Raw genomic sequence first — 19,443 nt, forward strand, 5'->3', positions numbered from 1 at the left:
AAAAGTATCTCCAAATCTGTATGCAACCACTAATATTTCACTGCTAACAGAATACACTGCAGAGGCCCCTTCTTGTGCCACTCAACAGTTAACTGGTGCATAAAGAATAAGGACATCTAATTAATTGGGCAACTCAGTGAGACTGGGGAACAGGCCACCGACGGTGACTTGGAGGACGACAACGCCGCCTCGGTTCTTGCCGGAGCATCGCCGACGACGTGCGATAACGAGCTACAGCCTGCCAAAGTCGACGGGAACGACACAAAAGGATGAGATGACAACATGGATTCTCACCGAGGGCTTCACGGTGGCCAAAGACGTCTCAGCTGTAACACCCTGTGTTTAGCATATTGTATAATTACAGAATTAGTTCCAAATTAAAACTTTTTAAGGATAATTAAGTAAGCTAGTACATGTACAGGGATGTGTATGTATGCCAGTGCATACACCTTCATACATGTTGGAGGTATTGAGTTGACTAGTTGTTCCAAAGTTTACCAGTGCAAATTCTAGCATGATCACTGCATTAGGTTGACTGTCATGCATTATTGGATTTTATGATTCTTTGTGTGGAGGTTTGAATTGAATGTCTCTCAATTCAAACCTACTCTTAGACTCTGATCAGCTTAAATCAAATTATCTCCAAGCTCAGAGATCCAGATTAAATCAACTCCAAATAAATAATTGAAGTTGATCTTAATCCAAAGTCTAGTTCCAAATTCAAATTTCCAAATTGAATTATTCCAAAGATATGTTTGATTCTCTTTCTCTTTTTCTCTCTTTCTTTTTCTCCTCCAAATTCTCAGTGGGCCGGTTCTCTTTTCTTTCTTTCCACAGCCTAAACCGGCCTCTTTCCCTCTTTCTTTTGGGTGCGGCCCACGCCGGCGCCCGCGGCCCACCCGGCCGCCCTCCTCCCCTCCCGCGCACCTGGGCCGTCTCACGGCCCAGCTTCGCGCGCGCCCAGCAGAAGGCGCCTCTGGCCATGCCGCCTTCTCTGATGCCGACCCCGCTGCCGCGCGTCGACCATCGCCGCACGCCCCTCTTCCCTCTCCTCTTTCCCTTCTCTCCCCGCCAACGCTGCAGGCCACGTCGCCGGCCGTCGCTCTTCGCGGGACAGCTCCGCCCCGAGCCCATGCCTCTCCCTTCTCTCTGCCCCTGCCCCGGCCACTGCGCTGGCGCCACAGTACGCGTGCTGGCGGTAGCCTGCCGCGCGTCGGCCGACCACAGGCCACCGCTACCGCGTCGCGTGCCTCACTGCACTCCACTGCTCGCCGTCGACTCGCGGTGGACACCCGCGCCCGCTCGCATGTCCCTCGCCCTCGCCTTAGTGCCGCCTCCCCTCCCAGCTATAAATAGCAAGCCAGCGCTCCCTCCTTATCCCTTTCACCACATCCGCCACCGCCGCCCCGTTTCTCGCCTCGCCACTGCTCGCCGTCGACCATACGCCATCGCCGACGAGCTGCCGAGGAGGACCTTAAGCCGACGCTGCCCGCGTGCCACCATCCGTTGGCCCGGAAAGCTCGACGGGAGCTGCCTTCGCGCGAAGCCCGAGCCGCCGTCATTCGTCGTCCCCACCGCCGACCGCAGCCGCCGCTTGCCACCGTCCGACCTCACTGGTGAGCCCCCTAGCCTCCCTAGAGTCCCTAGGCTAGCTAAGTAGGCCACCCCATGCGCCAATTTGGCTGATAGCCGCACGCCGACGCGTTTGTGGTTCCGCCACCGCGTCTGGTCGCCGCCGGCGCGTGTGTATGAGTAGTGTGGTCACCGGCCATCGTGCCGTGTGTTAAAGAGGCTCCATGCCTCTTTTTCTTGCAGGTTGGCCCCTTCCCCGTACAGGGGAGGTGCCGCCCGTTTCTCTCCGCGCTTTGTTCCCCCTCCGGCGATGAACTGGCATCGTTTCCTCCACCGGCTGCCGTCGAGGTGCCCCTTGCCGAGTCCGCCAGTTCTCAAAGTGGGCCGGCGTGCCTTCGTCGTTGTGAAGCTTTGGCCGGAACACTTTTCCGGCGAGCTCTCTGGTGCACACCGCCGCAAGATTGCTCGCCGCCGGCCAAACTTCTCCCTCTCCACCGTCCGCTCGCGTAGGCACGCGCGCACGCCCGCGCGCAAGCCAAACTGGCCAACGGGCCGTGGCCTGGCTTGGCCAGATCGGCCTCGGCTCGGCCCAACGGCCGTCTCGGCCCGTGCACCACTAGCTCGGCCCAAGCAGCCAACCGCCAGCGGGCCAGGCCTCAGCAGGCCGGCCCAGCTCCAGTAGCCCATTTAGCAGCCAGCCCAAATACTCTGTAGGCCGCACTGTGCGAGCCCATTACTGTAGATCCAGGCCCGGCTCATCCAGGCCCGGGTGGAGCCCAAGTGGGCCCCACCTGGTCACTGTTCATATGGGCCCCTTTCACTGTTCGGTGGGCCCCACCCATGAATAGTGTCTTTCTAAATTTTCTAGATTTAAATCTTCTGAGAGCCGTAACTTCTCTGTTCTGGCTCCGATTTCGGCGATTCTTTCGCCGAAATTCATCAAAAATCAAGATCTACTCATTAGTCACCTCGTGGTGTTCGTTAAGACTTGTTTGGCTTTTCAATGGGTGTTGATCGGTTTTTCTTAGTTTAGCCGTATTGATAGTAGTTGTGAATTACAGAGGAGCAAGAGCAAGAACAAGGACATTTGTTTTGCGAGATCTGTGCTGGGATTATTCGGGCTGAGGAGGATCCTGACTTTGACCAAAATCAAGAGGAGAACTCCGGAGAAGGCAAGTCCTATTTTCCTTGATCATATTGAACCTATGTTTTCCGATAATCTACATGCTCAACTAAAACTGGGAATACTACTGCATGTGCTATGTATTACGCTTTTACAATTGTTTGTAGTAGTTAATCCTATCAACACTTGCCATGCCATAACTAACTTCACCCAGAATACATATCACCTTAGGATTACCTATTGTTATTTATATTAACGATGGAAGACGTCTTGATATCTAGCATGCTTAGGATTGAATACGTCTCCTCATAGGCGTTGCTTTTAAAACTGCATCTCCTCGGGGATGATAAATTATCATTATCCAATGACAAGTCATATACCATGAATCCTTGATGGATATGAATTTCGTGATGGATATGAGATCCTTGTCGGTGTGTGGGATATGGTGGGTGGTGTGTAAAAATTAGTGAAAACTGTTTTGGCGGGGGCAGGTAGAGTAGTCCTCTGTGGGAAGGGATGCTCTTGGGGGCATGTGGTATTGTGGGAATACTCGTGCTGGGAGATGCCCACCCCGGCCGCTTAAGGACCGAGTCATTGCGGCCCGTCTAGCCTAGCCACTACGTACAACCATGCGTCCTGTATGGGCAGGACTTGATTTTCCTTTCACTGGACTGGGTCGGACATCATACCAGGAGGCTGAGAGCAACGAGTAGGCAAGTACTATCCTGTCCCGCATGCTTGGAGGTTTCTAGTACCGGCCAAGGCTTAAAAAGGGATGCTGGCCTTCGGAAGCATGCAGCTCTGGTACTTGGGCGTGTCTCGTGGAAAAGTCCGGCAGGAAAGGTGTTATGGAGAGTCTCGGTATGATTCGCTCCCCTGCATGCAACCGTGGGAGGCTGAGCATATCGCGTGGGTAAAGTTGTACAACCTCTGCAGAGTGTAAAACTATTTGAATAGCCGTGTCCACGGTTATGGACATGCGAAAGCAGCAATCGCGTTGACTAGACTCAGGGTGCGTGTGTCTTGATGAGTGAGTGTGTGGACTAGGTGTCCGTATGTTAATGTTCCTGGCTTGATCCGCCAGAAGCTGTGTGGTACTAGAGGTACACCAGTTGTGATAAGAGGGACTGCGGAGTGAGGTATAGCCCCTCCCAGGACCGAAAACTCCCAGATAAAACTTATTACTGGTTTTGAACTATTAAAACGGTTTTAAAGTTAATCATTGATGATACAACTGAATACCTGCATAAATTGCTTTACGCTAAAACTATTCCGTAAAGCCTTATCCTTGAAATACTTCATTATGCATCTATCAAACCCTTGAAAGTAGTATAGGGCTTGCTGAGTACCTTTTGTACTCACTCTTGTTGTCATTCAGATGAAGAAGATAATGCCGACTTTGCCGGGGGCGAAGCCGGAGACGAAGAGTAGTCTAAGTGTCGTGTTCGCACCCTCGCTGCTTGTGGCTTGGATCCTTTTTCCGCTGTGCTTTTCATGAAGGCCGCTAGGCCATGTTTGTAAAAGACAATATGGGTTGTAACTTAAAGTACACTGTACGTTAATGTATTGTACGAAGTTTGACTGTGATACTACAACTGTTGTACTGTGCGTATCAGCTACGTAATCCAGGGACTGATACAGGAGGCACAGGAGATCCCGGCAACGCGGGTCTTACATCAGCGGTGGTCGGCGGTGGTGAGATGGTGGCAGCGAGGTCGGAGCTCGGTGGGAACTCGACTACAGCTACAAAGAAGCGAAGCCAAGGGGTCGGTAGAGCTCGTTGGTGGTCCTGCGGTGCCAAAGGGGTGATCAGCAGGTCTCGGAGCGCAACAGGGAGAGCTAGCGATGGAGAGATGGCGGTGAAACTCACCAGAGCTTCGTGAAGAGGTGGTTCCGGCGGCGAAGGGAGGAATCCGGGGCTCGAGGAAGCCTCCTCGTGCTCCTGCAAAGCCAAGGGCGGCCTTAGGTGCACTGGGGAGGGCTCGACTGTGGCGGTCTTCAAGCGGCTGAGCTTCGGGCGGTAACAACGACAGCTTGGCGACGGCGAGCTCGGGCGGTAGGCTGAGGAAAAAAGGAGAGGACAACGGGGTTGGGTGGCTTTATAGGCATGAGAGGGGGCGACGGTTGCGGATTCGGGGTCATGGGGTGCAACGGATGTGAGGGCGACGGTTTTGATCGACGGTTATGCACGCGACAGGAGGAGGAGATGATAGGTAGGGCGCATACGTCAGCGAGAGGAAGAGGGGAACAAGAGTAGCGGGCTGGGCTAGGCTGGGCCACGTGCGTGAAGAAACTGGGTCGGCTCTACGAGAAAAGGAAATGAGCGTCACAATTTTAAAGCTCCTCTACCCTGATATCGGCCCACCGACTGCCCTTCGCCTTGCTCATGACCATGAACGCCCCCGTTGTGCTCTGCTCGGCCCCGTGTCTGACTTCACCACGATTTTAGTCATATGAAGAATAGGAAACTTGGAAAAGAAATGGATATCTCTAGCACGTGATTCTATTATCTCTCATCACCTTTCTTGACTTGAGTAATGTTCTTATTAGACGGGCTAATAGGCTATTAGCTAGCTTTTTGTTCTCTCACCTATCTTATCCCCGTCACATCTTTTTCTCTTTTTTGATAGTTTGGTAAGGGATGCAACACTAACACGACTTGCCACGGGATCACCCATGAACACTGCTCTCGTCAAAGCACCTAATGTTCCTACTCACTGGACACTAAGCAGTAAGCAGTACTCCATTGGTTGGGATGATGGATTGATAGAGATGAGGCTCCTCGTGTCCTGTACGGTATGGTATAAATGATCGAAAGCAACAGTCAAACCTCCCAATCCCTACTTGCTGCATCTGTATCTGCATGCACGCACGCACGAAATGTGAAGGTAAAATGGTGCGGTCGAGTGAAGTTCACTCACCCAGATATGGTCAAATGGGTGGGTTGATCTAGCACAGTATAGATCTATTTAGGTATGCCCGGATATGTTCGTTAGCTAAACGATCGTGTCGTGCCGGTATATGTGCCACGACATCAGTCTAGATACAGCCTATTTAGAATCGAGTCATACCATGCTAGTTCGTGACACGGTAGGTCCTTGCCTCGAACTGACCTATTATGTCCGACCCAATTAGCCACATTTACGCTCACCTAAAATCTTAGACACGATCCGCCACTGCATACACAGAGATGCTTTCCACTTCTCTCCCCTTGATCAACTGCATCGATCATAGCTTGTGCTTTGCATATACATACATACAATACTAATCCGGATCATGAAGCATCAATTTTTTTTTTAAGTACAAGTGAGATCCGCACATATACATCATACTCACGTCCGTATACAATCACGTAGGTACATCCTAATATATATTTAAATAAGATTAAAATATAACCTCGCGTAACACGGGAACACTGAATATAACCACATGTGCATGTATTATTTTGTTCTTGGATTTAATCCAAGAGAATAGAAGCAGTAGCACTCAAATTCGGGTGGGCATGTGGCCATTTAACGGGCCTATGAAAGTAACCTGCGTTCAGCCCAGGCCCAATTACTCCCTCCATTCATCAAAGCGAGCCCAAACCAGTGGCCAAGGCAGCAGCAGCCATGGCGACCACCCCGCCAGGCCTCGCCGTCACCGCCACCGATCCCATCCGCTCCTTCCTCTTCTCCGCCGCAGCCTCCGGGGACCTAGCCGCGGACCTCCGCGGCCTCGCTTCCTCTCTCTCCTCGGAGCCCGCCCTCCCGTACCGCTCCCTCCGCGCCATCTGGTGCGCCTCCTCGCCCGCCGCGCGGCCGCCGCTCCGCGGCCTCCTACGGGGCACCCAGTTCGTGCTGCCCAGCCCCAAGCCTCGCGAGAAGGTTCTTCTATCCTTCGGCTGGGTTTGCTGCGGACGGGCAAAAGGGTTGGTTTTCATCATGCTGATTTGGCATGCGGTTGCAGAGCGATGAGCTCAAGGCGAGGCTGGAGAAGCTCCGGGAGATGCAGGAGAGGAGGGAGTACGCCGAGCTCGTCAGAGATGTCGCGCCGGCCAGCAAGGAGGGCAGCCCTGAGCCCTTCTCCTCCTACAAGGATCAGATCGGATTCGGTAGGATCTTCAACTTTTTCACTGCAAGCAACATTTTTTTCTCAACTTACTGCTCTGTCAATATTTTGAAGCACAATGAAATTATTATTATTTTTGTTTGTTGTAGCAGACAACTAATGTGTTAAAACGATAACATCTATATGCACGCAATTTGATGCGGTTTGAGTTTTTTTTATGACCAAAGTCCACATCTAATTTAGTTGTTGAAAGTACACTTATCCTCTTAGTGTAATGTACTCAGTACACTTAGCGTATTTTGTTTTGAAAAAGTCATCAAAAGTAAACTTTAACCATTGATTTCTCTTATAATATGTTGTCAATTGCTATAAAATAAACATCGTATTAAAAGTTCTTTGAAGTATAAATCTATTGAAACAAATTTGTATAATAAACATACATATAATTTGACTAATTGTCAGTCAAAACTAATGAAGTTTGACTTTTTTGAAACAAAATAGGCCTTACATTCTTGAACAGAGGGAGTATTGTTTACATTTGCATGTAGGCTGCTAGGATTTGTTTGTATGATTTTCACTGGTCCACTGAATGCCTCCTCCTTTCTTTCCCCCCCCCCCCCCCCCCTTTTTTTTTGCAGGGCTGCATGTTGTGTTTGTAATGTTCACGGGTTATTTGGTTGGATTTGCTGCGTTCAGAGCTCTGTTCAACAATAGTACTGTTCTGGTAAGAGTCCCTAAGAACACTTCATCTGGTGCTTTTGGCATGTAATCCTATAGTGTGCTTCTTGTTTTGTGGACACCCATCTGGTGATCTGGTCTAATGTAGATAGTTGGTGGTAACTGAGGTAATTGATTTTAGTCCTCACTCTCCTTACTGAAGTAGAAGATTTTTACTTCTTACTTATCACAATTCGTTGATTAGGGAGGTTGAATTGTATATGTAGTGTTTGCACTGGACAGAAAAGGTCAAATAATTTTTTCCATCCTATGTAGCTGTGAATGTTTGAAGGTAGTATTGCGTTTGTCTAAACCTATTAGGACTAGACCTCACGAGATAACACCTTGCTGTGATTTTTCAGAATGCTGCTGGAGGTATCATAGGATTGGTAGGTGGCATGCTGGTGGAGACTGCGCTTTTCATCATTAGATCATCCAGTAAAGAATTGACCTCTTCTGTTCCGAGATCGAAGAAAGTTCAGTAGACACTTGAAGTGCCTTCACGAGTCACTAGCCTTCTGAACATTATGAAACATTCGTCTTAGTTCAAAATATGTAATGCATAGATATAGATGCAGTTGATTGTCACTTTGTCAGGTGTTGAGGGACCGTGCCCGCAGGGCTTCTGGCTTCTGGCGAGACTCAGTGATATTCAATTTGGATTTGCGTTGAGAAGGAATAGGGCAGAGGGAACCTCGGGATTGGATTTGGCTATTTTTACCTCAGTCAATCATGCTTCTGCCCTGCATGTACCACTATTGTAAAGATTATATCGGATTGATACTATCTTACAGGAGTACCACTGTTGTAATTTGCTTTCATGTGGGTCTCACGTTTGTCAAATATTCAGTCTGTTTAACGAATTATATATAAGACATGAATAATGTCCGGATGATTCTTTGCTCGTACTTCTGTCCAGTTGATTACCCATGGTTCTTATCCTTGTTCGGCTCTGACGATGAATGAAATGACCAAGAGAGCCGAACTGAAGATCAAAGCGTAAAAAACTTGGTAATCACGCCAAAAACTGAAGTTCCTTTTTGGTTTGGATCTTTTTTTATTTCAAAATAGCAAAAAAAGTCAAATAAGGGGTGTTAAGATTTTTATCATTCTAGCATCAAGCTATTTTGCCGCTGGACCTCCCCTACGGTATCACAATCGCTAAATCTAACAATTTCTAAATCCTTTTTATCTTTTCTATATCGTGGATCGTCAAAATAAATAAAAATAATATTTCTATGTAAAACACCCAAAAAAGGTATTTCAATCGAAATCCCCAAATAGGATATTAGCTCTCAAAATAAAGGGTATTGTTTATGGATTTTTCTAAGTATTCCAAACTAGTAGAAGTCGCATTAATCAAAAATTCCTTTTCTTGTTCTATCTCAGAGAGGCATTAATCAATTAGAGAAACTAATATAATTAGATTGGCTCTTTATAGACAAACTTGAGGTTTGTGAGTCAAGATAAGACCAGCTCGGGGATTAATCATACTACAATAGAGATATCCGGGGGAATTGGCGTCTCTGACTGCTGGACCCGATAGTGCTAGAGCCTGCTTCTTTTTGATAGCGATATGTTCCTCTATGTCTTTGTATATTGTGAGATTCTCTCAACAGCTTGGCTTGCACGAAGCATTGAGGAAAAACGCTCGCTCCAGGACACCTGCCATGCCATGTTAGCAGGTGGATCGCTGCATGAAATTGGACAAGGAATGTAAAGCGAGATGGAAGCGACAAGTAACCTTCATCTTCTCGTTAACCACAAACTCCATGTGAGAGTTTTACCTTGATTGCAAGAACCGTGGTAGTGCAGTCGAATACCAAGTTGGGTGGAAGACGGGCATCACGAAGAGCAGCTTCAGATTCGGGGCCTTCAGAGTTTGCCTATGGATTCAAAGGCCGAAACCAAACGGTAGTATGAGATCAGGATGGAGAAACCACATCAGAGACATAAGATATCGTCTCTAGAGGATATTTTAAGAGACAAAAATCCAAGCTTTAGAGAGGCGTGAAGAACTACTTTAGATGTGTCAAACCATACTGTGCCACCAAGAAGAAGGGGAGTGCAAAACCGCATGTTAGAGAGGGAAAATATCATCGGTCCATATAGTAGAATCCATGTCTATCCTTAACATTACAATATTTACAACATTGTACCGTAAATTTTTTAATCAGATTGCTGACTTCTATTCTCCTCGTCTGATTAATCACTTTTTAAAATATCTCTAGAATGTATTCGCATCAATTTCAAAAATTTCTATTTAAAAAATATTTAAAAATTAAACAAATTTAATTACCTGTCGCTCGTTGGAAGTACAACACTCCAATATGTGACGTAAGTATAAAATTACAAATTTTAAAAATGAGCATATATATTTACAATTTTTAGATTTAAAAATATTAAAATAAAAAATTTGCCACCATCCTCTTTCCCACACACACGAAGAAAAGAAAAGGAAAAAATTCTCTTGATTCTGGGCCTCTCACGAAAAAAGACGCCCGTCCTCCCTCAAGTGCTAAAGCAACTCAGGACCGATGAATAATAAAATTCGCGGCCACTTGTAGATCCAACAAATCCTACATATATCCTGCATGCAAGTTGTCGCTCCAAAATAATGAAAGCAACCAATTGGAATTGGAGAGCACCGGCAGTGGCAGGTGAAGAATGAAGAATCCGGTCTCCATCCATCCATGCTGAAAAGGAGGAGCGACTAAAAAAGAAGATCCCCAGCTGCCTGCTCCTGCCGCCATCATATACTCTAATTATCTTACAGCATCTTTTTGTTTAATCGTCAAGGAGTAGGAGCATTAGCGAGCAACATATGGAGTATCAAACTAGTTTGCAATTCTGCCATGCTACTCATTATCGTTTGTGTTAACGATGATGACAGCACTCTGTGATTTACAATCTGATGATCATCTGATGATTCTGCTGTGTTGCTACTTAGTCCTTTTTTTTTTCTTTTTTTTCCTTTGAGGAGATTCTTTGATCTGGCTGGCCCGCGACAGATTCCTTGGCGGTCAGGTTGGCAGGGCCCGTGGGCGTGGCGCACGTGCTCATACCGGCGTGAGCATGGCGCATCGGAGGCGCCAATGGACAACCAAATTATATATAGCTATATTCAGAAAGCTAGGATTTTATTTATATTATTTATCTCGTACTTTAATAATTAGATTTAAGGAAAAAAAGTTGATATGTATTATCGTAAAAGAGAAAGTATTTCGTAAAATCGAGATTTATAAAATTTGCTTCCGATAACAGAGAAACCATACCTTATGTTGAGACGCCACGTATGCTGGAGGCGTCCCGCATCTTGGAGTCGCAGACCTCATCCATCCACGAGCCATCGCAAGCAAAACCGGTCGCAGCTCCAGTGCTCCACTACACTCCGCTCCAGTTCTCTACTTAGCTACTGAGTCCTGACCCATTGTTTCGATTTTTTACTCTTAATTTATACTTTTCAGAGTCTAAACATCCAGACAAACCAAACCATGATGTCATTTCGCATCTTGTTCTCACGGATGCAGAGTAGCTAAGTAGAGAGGGCTCGCTCATCTAACTTTTTCTCTTTTTCTTCCTCTTATTCACTCTCTTTCTTTTTTTTTCCTCTTCCTTATTTATGATAAAAAATTATTAGGGGCTCTGTTGACTGACTGAGAAATAATAGGGGTCTGAAGCCCCCAACCCCTCCTTTGATCCGCCCTTTTCTCCATAACATTTGTGGGCGGCCCAGCTGTACGTGAAATTCCATGGATCGTGCTAAATTTCCAAGGTGATGCAAGATATATTGGAGTCTATTTGTGTTAAACATATCTATGCCACTCTCAAATTATACAATGTCACTTTATTGTTAGCTTGAAATATATGCTGATTAACGATTACAGTTTTACACAGATGTTGTCATCTCGACCATAACACAATGGACATTGCTCACGCAGTGGAGTAGCAATTAAGGATGTCTTGACTGTTCATATTGGTCACATTAGTTGGGTAAAGATATTTATAGCTATACATCAACTACTATAATTATCGTTACAATAATGCACTTGCTATTTGAAATGTTCTTAGAATATTATAGATGTATTATAACTACCATAATATTACAACGTTACATTAATTAGGACATAGACACGTGTCTACAACTGCACATATCAACCAACTCTTCAGCTCAATGACGAACCATCTTCGGGCCTTCCTTCGACCGATGGTTGATCACCTTCGGGTTCTTCTTCGAGTCATTCACTTAGTCGTAATTTCCCTTTCGCTACGCTCTTTGTCCGTGCCTCCCGAAGGGGTGCTTTTGAACTTTTATCCTCCATCCAATATCCCTTCAACCCCCCCTCGAAACTTTAGGCCCCCCTCAAAAACTTCGATGTGCCCTCCGAGACCTTCAGGCCCCCTCTCAAAAACTTTGGTGTGCCCTCCGAGACCTTCATGCCCCCTCAAAACCTTCGGTGTGCTCTCCGAGACTTGTAGCTTCTATACTTAACGTTGGCATTCTCCTTAAGCTCTAAGACAACTTTCTAAACCACTTCTCTATTATATTAGTATTATCCATCCTTATCTAAGATTTTCCAAGACTGATCAAAGGCAATTGAGGGTCAGAGAATCAACACAGTACCATTCTCTCAACAGGAGATAAGATAGCAACAACTTGAGCTCAGGATTCATCAAGCATCAAAAGCATCACCATAGAGTAACAACTTGAGCTCATATATAATAATTCATAATGCAACGAGATGCTTATATATATATTAGGTGTTTAGCACACTAGCTATTACTTGTAGACTAGTAGTATTATGTTTGTGGCTATACATTAGGTGAACCGAGTCCACGGAGAACCATTGATTGCTGATTGCTTATAAAGGAGAAGGAAAAGGCATCGCATCCTTTACTTGCTTTAATCCTTCACCACCTAATTCATCCGTTTCCATCTCCAATGGCCGCCGCCGCCGAGCCCTCCTCCGGCGACTCCCACCGCTACGCCATCGGCTACGCGCTCGCTCCCAAGAAGCAGCAGAGCTTCATCCAGCCCTCCCTCGTCGCGCGGGCCGCCGCGCGCGGCATCGACCTCGTCCCCGTCGACGCCTCGCGGCCCCTGGCCGACCAGGGCCCCTTCCACCTCATCATCCACAAGCTCTACGGCGACGACTGGCGTGCCCAGCTCGAGGCCTTCGCCGCGCGCCACCCGGCCGTCCCCGTCGTCGACCCGCCCCACGCCATCGACCGCCTCCACAATCGCATCTCCATGCTCCAGGTCGTCTCCGAGCTCGACCACGCGCACGCGCCCCTCCACGCCGCCCACACTTTCGGCATCCCTAGCCAGGTCGTCGTCTACGACGCCGCCGCGCTCGCCGACTCCGGCCTCCTCGCCGCCCTCCGATTCCCGCTCATCGCCAAGCCCCTCGTCGCCGACGGCACCGCCAAGTCCCACAAGATGTCCCTCGTCTACCACCGCGAGGGCCTCCGCAAGCTCCGCCCGCCGCTCGTGCTCCAGGAGTTCGTCAACCACGGCGGCGTCATCTTCAAGGTCTACGTCGTCGGCGGACACGTCACTTGCGTCAAGCGCCGCAGCCTGCCCGACGTCTCCCCCGAGGACGACGCCTCTGCCGAGGGCTCCGTCTCCTTCTCCCAGGTCTCCAACCTCCCCACCGAGCGCACCGCCGAGGAATACTACGAGGCAATGAGTCTCGAGGACGCCGTCATGCCGCCCGCCGCCTTCGTCGACCAGATCGCGGGAGGGCTCCGCCGCGCGCTGGGCCTGCAGCTCTTCAACTTCGACATGATCCGGGATGTCCGCGCCGGCGACCGGTACCTCGTCATTGACATCAACTACTTCCCGGGTTACGCCAAGATGCCGGGCTACGAGACTGTCCTCACCGATTTCTTCTGGGAGATGGTCCATAAGGACGACGTGTCCCAAGAGGAGGAGAAGGGGAGCAACCATGCCGTGGTCAAATAAGATGACGGCATGACTGCAAACCTGCAATTCTTGGATGTCTGGGGAATGCGAGGTGGCAGGCTGGTTCTGGATGCAGGAATTTGAGGGGTTTTAGTTGGGTTTCAACCGGCCGCACGCGGAGACCCTGCGGTGTAAATCCTTTCTCCTAACTCTTTTCTTACCAGTTGTTAAGGTATCTTTCTGTTCGTAAGTCGCTTCATCTAGTTTAGTCGGTCATAACAAGAGAGAGAGAACTTAAACCGGGATTCTAAAAAAAATGTGCTCTCTATTTGCAAACCTTTTTTTCTTGAGCAATGGATGAATGACAATCCAATGTCGTATTTCTCCCTGCTACTTATTGAATGCCGCGCTAGTGATCCAGTTTAGTTGCTTATGTTCTGTGCCTAATTAGAAATTTTAAAACATCCGTTGTTAGTTCAGAGCAAGAACCTGGAGATGGTACAGTATCATTCCCTGATCAAACGTCGACTTTTTTTTATGCCTAGGAATATGTTCTCAGTATATAATGCAGCTCCCTGAATTTTGTTGCCTCATTGAACGAAACAAGAGATGGCTAATGCGATTATCTGACCTTTTCTTATTTGCATGCAAAGTAGAAGCTCTTCTGTTTATGGCACTAGTTTATCGTCAGCATTGTTGTTATATCAAATGTCCACAAGGTTGAATATTGACATAAGAATGACATGTGCCACTTGTTTGAGTATTTATCAATTAAATTGGTTGTACACCAGAGAAAGTATCATTTCCATCTTATTCGTTTCTGAACATGTATTCGCGCCAATTACCAGAATGTAAGGTGTTACCCTTTTTAGTCCTTCATAATGGTGAATGCATCATATTCCCATTTTGTCTTACCTGTGTTTTGTTAGATTTCATTTGATTGACGTACATGTCATTCCTTTATATTCTGGACAAGCTTCATGTTTATGTTTTTTTGGGCGATTGGAGTTGAGCAACTAATGTTTTTGCGAGGGAGAATAGTCGGGAAGGATGTAGTAACTATATTACGTCAATAATATATTATTTTTGTTTCTTAATCCTCTCCAGTTGTAGAAGTGAGCAAAATAAATATTGACATAAGAATGACTTGTGCCACTTGTTTGTATTTATCAGTTAGATTGGTTGTACACCAGAGAAAGTATCGTTTCCATCTTATTTGTTTCTAAACATGTATTTGCATCAACTATCAGAATGTAAGGTGTTTATCTTGCTTGGAACCATGGCCAATCAGCTGGGCCATTACTGGTTATGGTGTCAAAATTTGTGTAACGCCAAGTCACCCCTCTGTAGTCCTTCATAATGGTGAATGTACCATATTCCTGTTTTGTCTTACATGTGTTTTATTCGACATCAGTTGATTGGCGTACATGCCATTCCTTTATATTCTGAACTAGCTTCATATTTATGTTTTTTTGGTGATTGGAGTTACGCAAGTAATGTTTTTGCAAGTGAGAATAGTTGGGAAGGATTTAGAAATCATATCACGTCAAATTAATATGTTATCTTTGTCACTTAATACTCTTCAGTTGCAGATGTGAACAAAATAAATATTCTACATTGCAAACTTGCAATGGTATTACATTTTTCATTCGCTTTGACTTCGAAGTGTAACTATAGGCAAATAATGGTGGACCTTGAGTTCCTGATTATTTTTTTTCATTTTGGAACACGAGCTATAATCCTTAAGTTCCTTTAGTTATTGGGATCATGGATTGTGAACTTTTTAAGAGCTTCATTCGGTGAAATTGATATTAGCAAACTATATCATTAAAATCCCTTCCTGTGAACCTTACGTTATCATCTGTAGTTTGTAGTCAGCTGTGTTTCTTATCTGCGTTTATGTTTCAATCTAATTCCTGGACCTAATTCCATTCTTGTTCTCTTTTTCAATGTTTGTGCACGTAATTGCATAAAAAATAGCTGGGTAAATTTCAAGTTCGAAGTTTGGAGAGGAGAATGCATCCAGATTTATTTGCATGAAAATGAATTCCAGTACTGAAACTGTTACAGTTGGAAGTTGTTTCACATGTTCTGGGAGACTATGAGCCTTGTTTTCCTGGCTCTTTGCTTCTCTGTTTCCAGGAGTGTAGCCTGTCTCTTATCCCCGCCTGCCTTTTATGTTTTTGTCTCTCATTGTGAGCAATATGTCTGGAGTTTCACTTGTGCATGGGATATATATGGTAATTCGCAGAAGCTGTTTAGTGCGAATCCTTGCAGCAGATCAATTCCTCCGCTGCTGATGTATCATTAACATTTTCCATGTAATTTGTTGGAGGTTTTATTGAGTGCAATACTGCCTTAAGTCAACTTTTGTAGTGAAATTTCTCGATATGCATTGACGTTTGAACAATGAGCCTTAATTTATAAAGCAGAAAGGAATGTAGCATTACTATTTTCCATTTTATTTCTCCTGGATTTCAGTGGTTTTAGGTGGTGGCCTGGAACAGAATTTATCTGTATTCTTTTTCTTCAGAGTTGAGATGAAGCTGTTCTTTCGTGTTTGACCCCGTTCGGAGGTGCAATTGATTCAATTCGATTCGAAAGAGGAAACCAAACCAAACCAAACTCGCGGTGGTGGACGTGGACGACGACGAGGAGGGCTACCTCGTCCTCAAGGGCCTGGCCTCTTCTCCGACCGACCCGAGCTGCGTCCCTTGCCCTGCCCTGCCCTGTCACCGGGATGGTGCCGGTGCCACTGCGCGTGCGACATCAGGGCCAGGCCGCCGGTGATCCTGAAATGAATCTAGGCTAGCTACCTTCTGAACAGGGAAGTTCACTCCCCGGACATGAACAGCTGGTCCCTGTCGCTGCTATATAAATTTATTCCATCTTTTTTGGTGTTCCCTTCGTGTCCTCTAGTGTAGTTCCTTGAAGGTACTAGTTCAGTAGATAACACGGTTCACAAATACGTCGGTAACCGCGTTACCGAACTTCTCGGTCCGGTCCGGTCCGGTTTCAGAAACCGAACGGTAACCAAAATTTGAATTCAAAAAATTCAAAAATAAAAAAAATAAAAAAATCTTAAAAAAAACTAGACATAATTCTAAGACCTTTTGTGAATTTTTTTTTCAAAAATAATGTCGTTTGCATCATATTCTATAGGGAGAAAGTTTGAAAAAAATGAAAAAAATTGTAACGTGTAGCTCAGTTATTAACTCATGTTAAGGAAAAGTGTAATATGTAAACACATATTTTTTTTTTTGTAAAATGTATTTTAAGAGAATCTTTAAAATTGATTTCACTTTATTTAGAGTTTTATTAAATTCTCTATGATTTTTACAAAGTTCACAAGCATAAAGTAAATATGTTAAGAAACAGCACTGTAATTAACTTTTTCATGTCTACTATTATTTTTCCTACGTAAATCATAGTATAAATAAGCTAATGAAAGTGATTTCACTAATTTTTGAGGTGTGATGGGTCAGTTATGAATTAATCTAGTCGCAACACATTTACACAATCATACATGTTACAATAACTAATTCATGAGTTGGTGTATTTTTAAAAGACGTAGGATCATGTAAGAAGACTAACAAAATTAGTTTCATGATTTTTGAATTAGTAAAGAGTAAACTATGTATTTAACTTGGTTTAACAAATACAATTTCTCACAGAAAATTTTGAACTTTTTTATGAGTATAAATACTTTTATCATGTAGATCATGTTACAAGGAAACCAACAAAATTTGTTTTACTTGATTTGAAGCTTAGATGAATTAGTTATTGATTTTACAAGGTTAAACTCTTTTTTGGGTTTTTTTTGTTGAACTGCGCTGAAATTCGATAAAACCGCTCGATAAATCGAGAAAACCGAGCGGTTACCGATCCAAACCGTTCGGTAACCGACCAATTCAAAAATACGAGAAAATCGCTCGGTAACCGATTCAAACCGCTCGGTAACCGACCAAAACCGAGCAGTTACTGAACGGTTAAAATCGCAATTTTTTTTCCAAAATTCAAATTTTGCCAAATGAATTTTCTCCGAATTTTTTAAAATTTTTGACCGGTAACCACGGTTATCGCGCATTTTCGGTTACCGCCGGAGCTCGGTAACCGAGCTCCGGTCGGTAAGGTGAACCCTGGTAGATAATCGAGAAGCGTAGCAAAATGAATTGGGCAATGCGTACCTGTGATATGATGATAAAAATGTGCTGCTCCAGCCAAGGTTCAGACCTAGCAAAGTTAAGCTAAGCAACCGTCAAAAGGTAACAACTGCCTTTCGCATCCTTGCCCAACAAAGATGCGAGGAAAACACCATTTGTATAAACCTTAAGGTTAGACAATTGAAGAACAAGGCACAAGGTTCAAGCGGTGATTTGCTCAATTTCACAAGAGTACAAGGAAAAGTACAGGCACACCATTGTTTTTTTTGTGCATCACTTATTGGAAGCTTCAGAGGTAAAAGAAGAATTGCAGCAGTTCCTGAGTTACACCTTTCAATTCAATGGAAAGATCACCTGCACAAGAATAAGAAAAGACCGATGTAGTTATTCAGGTAGTTCAATAAATACACAACACTTATTTAGCTTTATTTAGTTATTCAAGTAGTTCCACAAATTAATTTCCATAGATACATAAGGATCATCATGATAGATGGGCCAGTGCAATCGACATGTCAGAAGAATGATGAGATATTCCCATGAAATGTGCAATGAAGTAAACAAAAAAAATCATACTTGAGTGAAATAGTTGCACTCCAGCACTAACAGATTAGTATATTTGATCAAAATAGACACCAAAGCTACATCAAACTACAGACAATTATATCTTCTTTCTTTTCATGGCATGAGAATATTACAAACAACTGTTAAAAATGAGTATAGTCGGGATGGAACTTGGATACATGATATCCTTCTATTATAATTCACAAAGGTCAAGTTGCTGAAATAAAACCAGCACACATGGTAAGTCGGTCTAATAACTCATGATAAGAGATACAAAGTTCTAATTTTCTCATAAAATTCAAGTGAAAACACACATATAAAGTAACTTAAGGTCGACTGCTAGAGAAACTTTCAACAAAATTGTTGGCCCAGGCCCACAAAAGTTAATTGATACAGTTGACTGCTTATCACTATGAATGGGTACACTATTAAGAAATTTAGACTTTATCTCAGCTGTGCGATACATATCTTAGGTCCAGGAAAGGATCACTTAACACGCTAAAAGCAGCAGTGAGAGGTGAACACTGCTGCCACCTTCACAAGTACCTGGAATCCCTTCTCCAAGCGTATGTAATCCAATGAAAGCGCAAACCATTCGCTTGAGGGCATGAAGAATCATGCTCAACAAGAGAAAATCCCTTCAAAGGCTTAAACAGAAAGGATAGTTCACAAATACAGTCAACTGAAAATCCCTTCCTGCATTTATCCTAGTTTAGCATGCTATTCCATGGTATTTCCTATTGTCTCTGTCAGGTTACTATTGCCTAAAAGATGTACCAATATATTTCCAGCATCACCAATAACTTTGAGGAATCCATTTTATTTCCACCATACGGATTACTGCGTATCATAAAGAGTAAAACATTTCATTTAGTTTTAGCAGGCAGAGATGACGCGGCCTCACCTCTCCAATCCAGGAACAGCAGAACGAGAAGCCGCAGCGCCGCTACTCCGCCTCGACGGCCTTCTTGGGCTCTGCGCACCAGAGAATAAGCGAACACATCTATCAATCACACTGCATAGAACAAAGGGAAGGATGGGATGGGATTTGCTGGGATCGGACCGTGGAACTCGGGCGGGCGGGCGTCCTTGCCCCAGCCGACGCCGCGGGTGGCCTCGAGGTACTGGTCGACGAGGTGGCGGCACTTGTGGTGGTGGTTGATGCCCTCGATCCGGTAGCACCAGCGGAGGCGCTCGCGGATGATCTTGGCGGTCTCGATCTGGATCCACTTCTCCCTCACCAGGTGCTCCCGGTACTCCAGCATCGCCACCGGGTCCCCGTACGGGTTCTTCGGGTCGAAGTCATCCGGCGGCCGCTCGTCGAACTCAACCTTGGCCTTCCGCACCATCTT

The 19,443-nt window shown here is 45.3% G+C and overlaps 3 protein-coding genes across 3 annotated transcripts; 2 read left to right on the forward strand and 1 right to left on the reverse strand.

Annotated features, from left to right (window-relative positions):
* Positions 1-6,246: 6,246 nt before the first annotated feature.
* Positions 6,247-8,357, forward strand: LOC133902866 (uncharacterized). Its single transcript, XM_062344185.1, has 4 exons — positions 6,247-6,561; positions 6,644-6,788; positions 7,384-7,469; positions 7,825-8,357. Exons 1-4 carry the CDS (start codon positions 6,307-6,309, stop codon positions 7,945-7,947), a joined length of 609 nt encoding a protein of 202 aa, XP_062200169.1. The 5' UTR covers positions 6,247-6,306; the 3' UTR covers positions 7,948-8,357.
* Positions 8,358-12,362: 4,005 nt separating this feature from the next.
* On the forward strand, positions 12,363-15,824 carry LOC133903031 (inositol-tetrakisphosphate 1-kinase 1). Its single transcript, XM_062344372.1, has one exon. It carries the CDS (start codon positions 12,405-12,407, stop codon positions 13,425-13,427), a length of 1,023 nt encoding a protein of 340 aa, XP_062200356.1. The 5' UTR covers positions 12,363-12,404; the 3' UTR covers positions 13,428-15,824.
* A 1,844-nt stretch (positions 15,825-17,668) lies between these two features.
* On the reverse strand, positions 17,669-19,440 carry LOC133903035 (NADH dehydrogenase [ubiquinone] 1 beta subcomplex subunit 10-B-like). Its single transcript, XM_062344374.1, has 3 exons — positions 19,155-19,440; positions 18,996-19,066; positions 17,669-17,884 (listed from the first exon to the last, which is right to left on the reverse strand). The coding sequence occupies exons 1-2, from the start codon at positions 19,438-19,440 to the stop codon at positions 19,038-19,040; spliced, it is 315 nt and encodes a 104-aa protein (XP_062200358.1). The 3' UTR covers positions 17,669-17,884; positions 18,996-19,037.
* Positions 19,441-19,443: the final 3 nt, after the last annotated feature.

Source organism: Phragmites australis, chromosome 21, assembly GCF_958298935.1.
Source record: "Phragmites australis chromosome 21, lpPhrAust1.1, whole genome shotgun sequence".
NCBI classification, from domain to species: domain Eukaryota; kingdom Viridiplantae; phylum Streptophyta; class Magnoliopsida; order Poales; family Poaceae; genus Phragmites; species Phragmites australis.

Bases quoted from the DNA above. Each gene is read 5' to 3' on its own strand.
- LOC133903035 (XM_062344374.1), bottom strand. From the start codon at position 19,440: ATGGTGCGGAAGGCCAAGGTTGAGTTCGACGAGCGGCCGCCGGATGAC. The intron at 19,067-19,154 runs GTCCGATCCCAG...TCTGGTGCGCAG, and splicing joins CCGCCCGCCCGAGTTCCACG to AGCCCAAGAAGGCCGTCGAG.
- LOC133903031 (XM_062344372.1), top strand. From the start codon at position 12,405: ATGGCCGCCGCCGCCGAGCCCTCCTCCGGCGACTCCCACCGCTACGCC.
- LOC133902866 (XM_062344185.1), top strand. From the start codon at position 6,307: ATGGCGACCACCCCGCCAGGCCTCGCCGTCACCGCCACCGATCCCATC. The intron at 6,562-6,643 runs GTTCTTCTATCC...ATGCGGTTGCAG, and splicing joins GCCCCAAGCCTCGCGAGAAG to AGCGATGAGCTCAAGGCGAG. The intron at 7,470-7,824 runs GTAAGAGTCCCT...GTGATTTTTCAG, and splicing joins TCAACAATAGTACTGTTCTG to AATGCTGCTGGAGGTATCAT.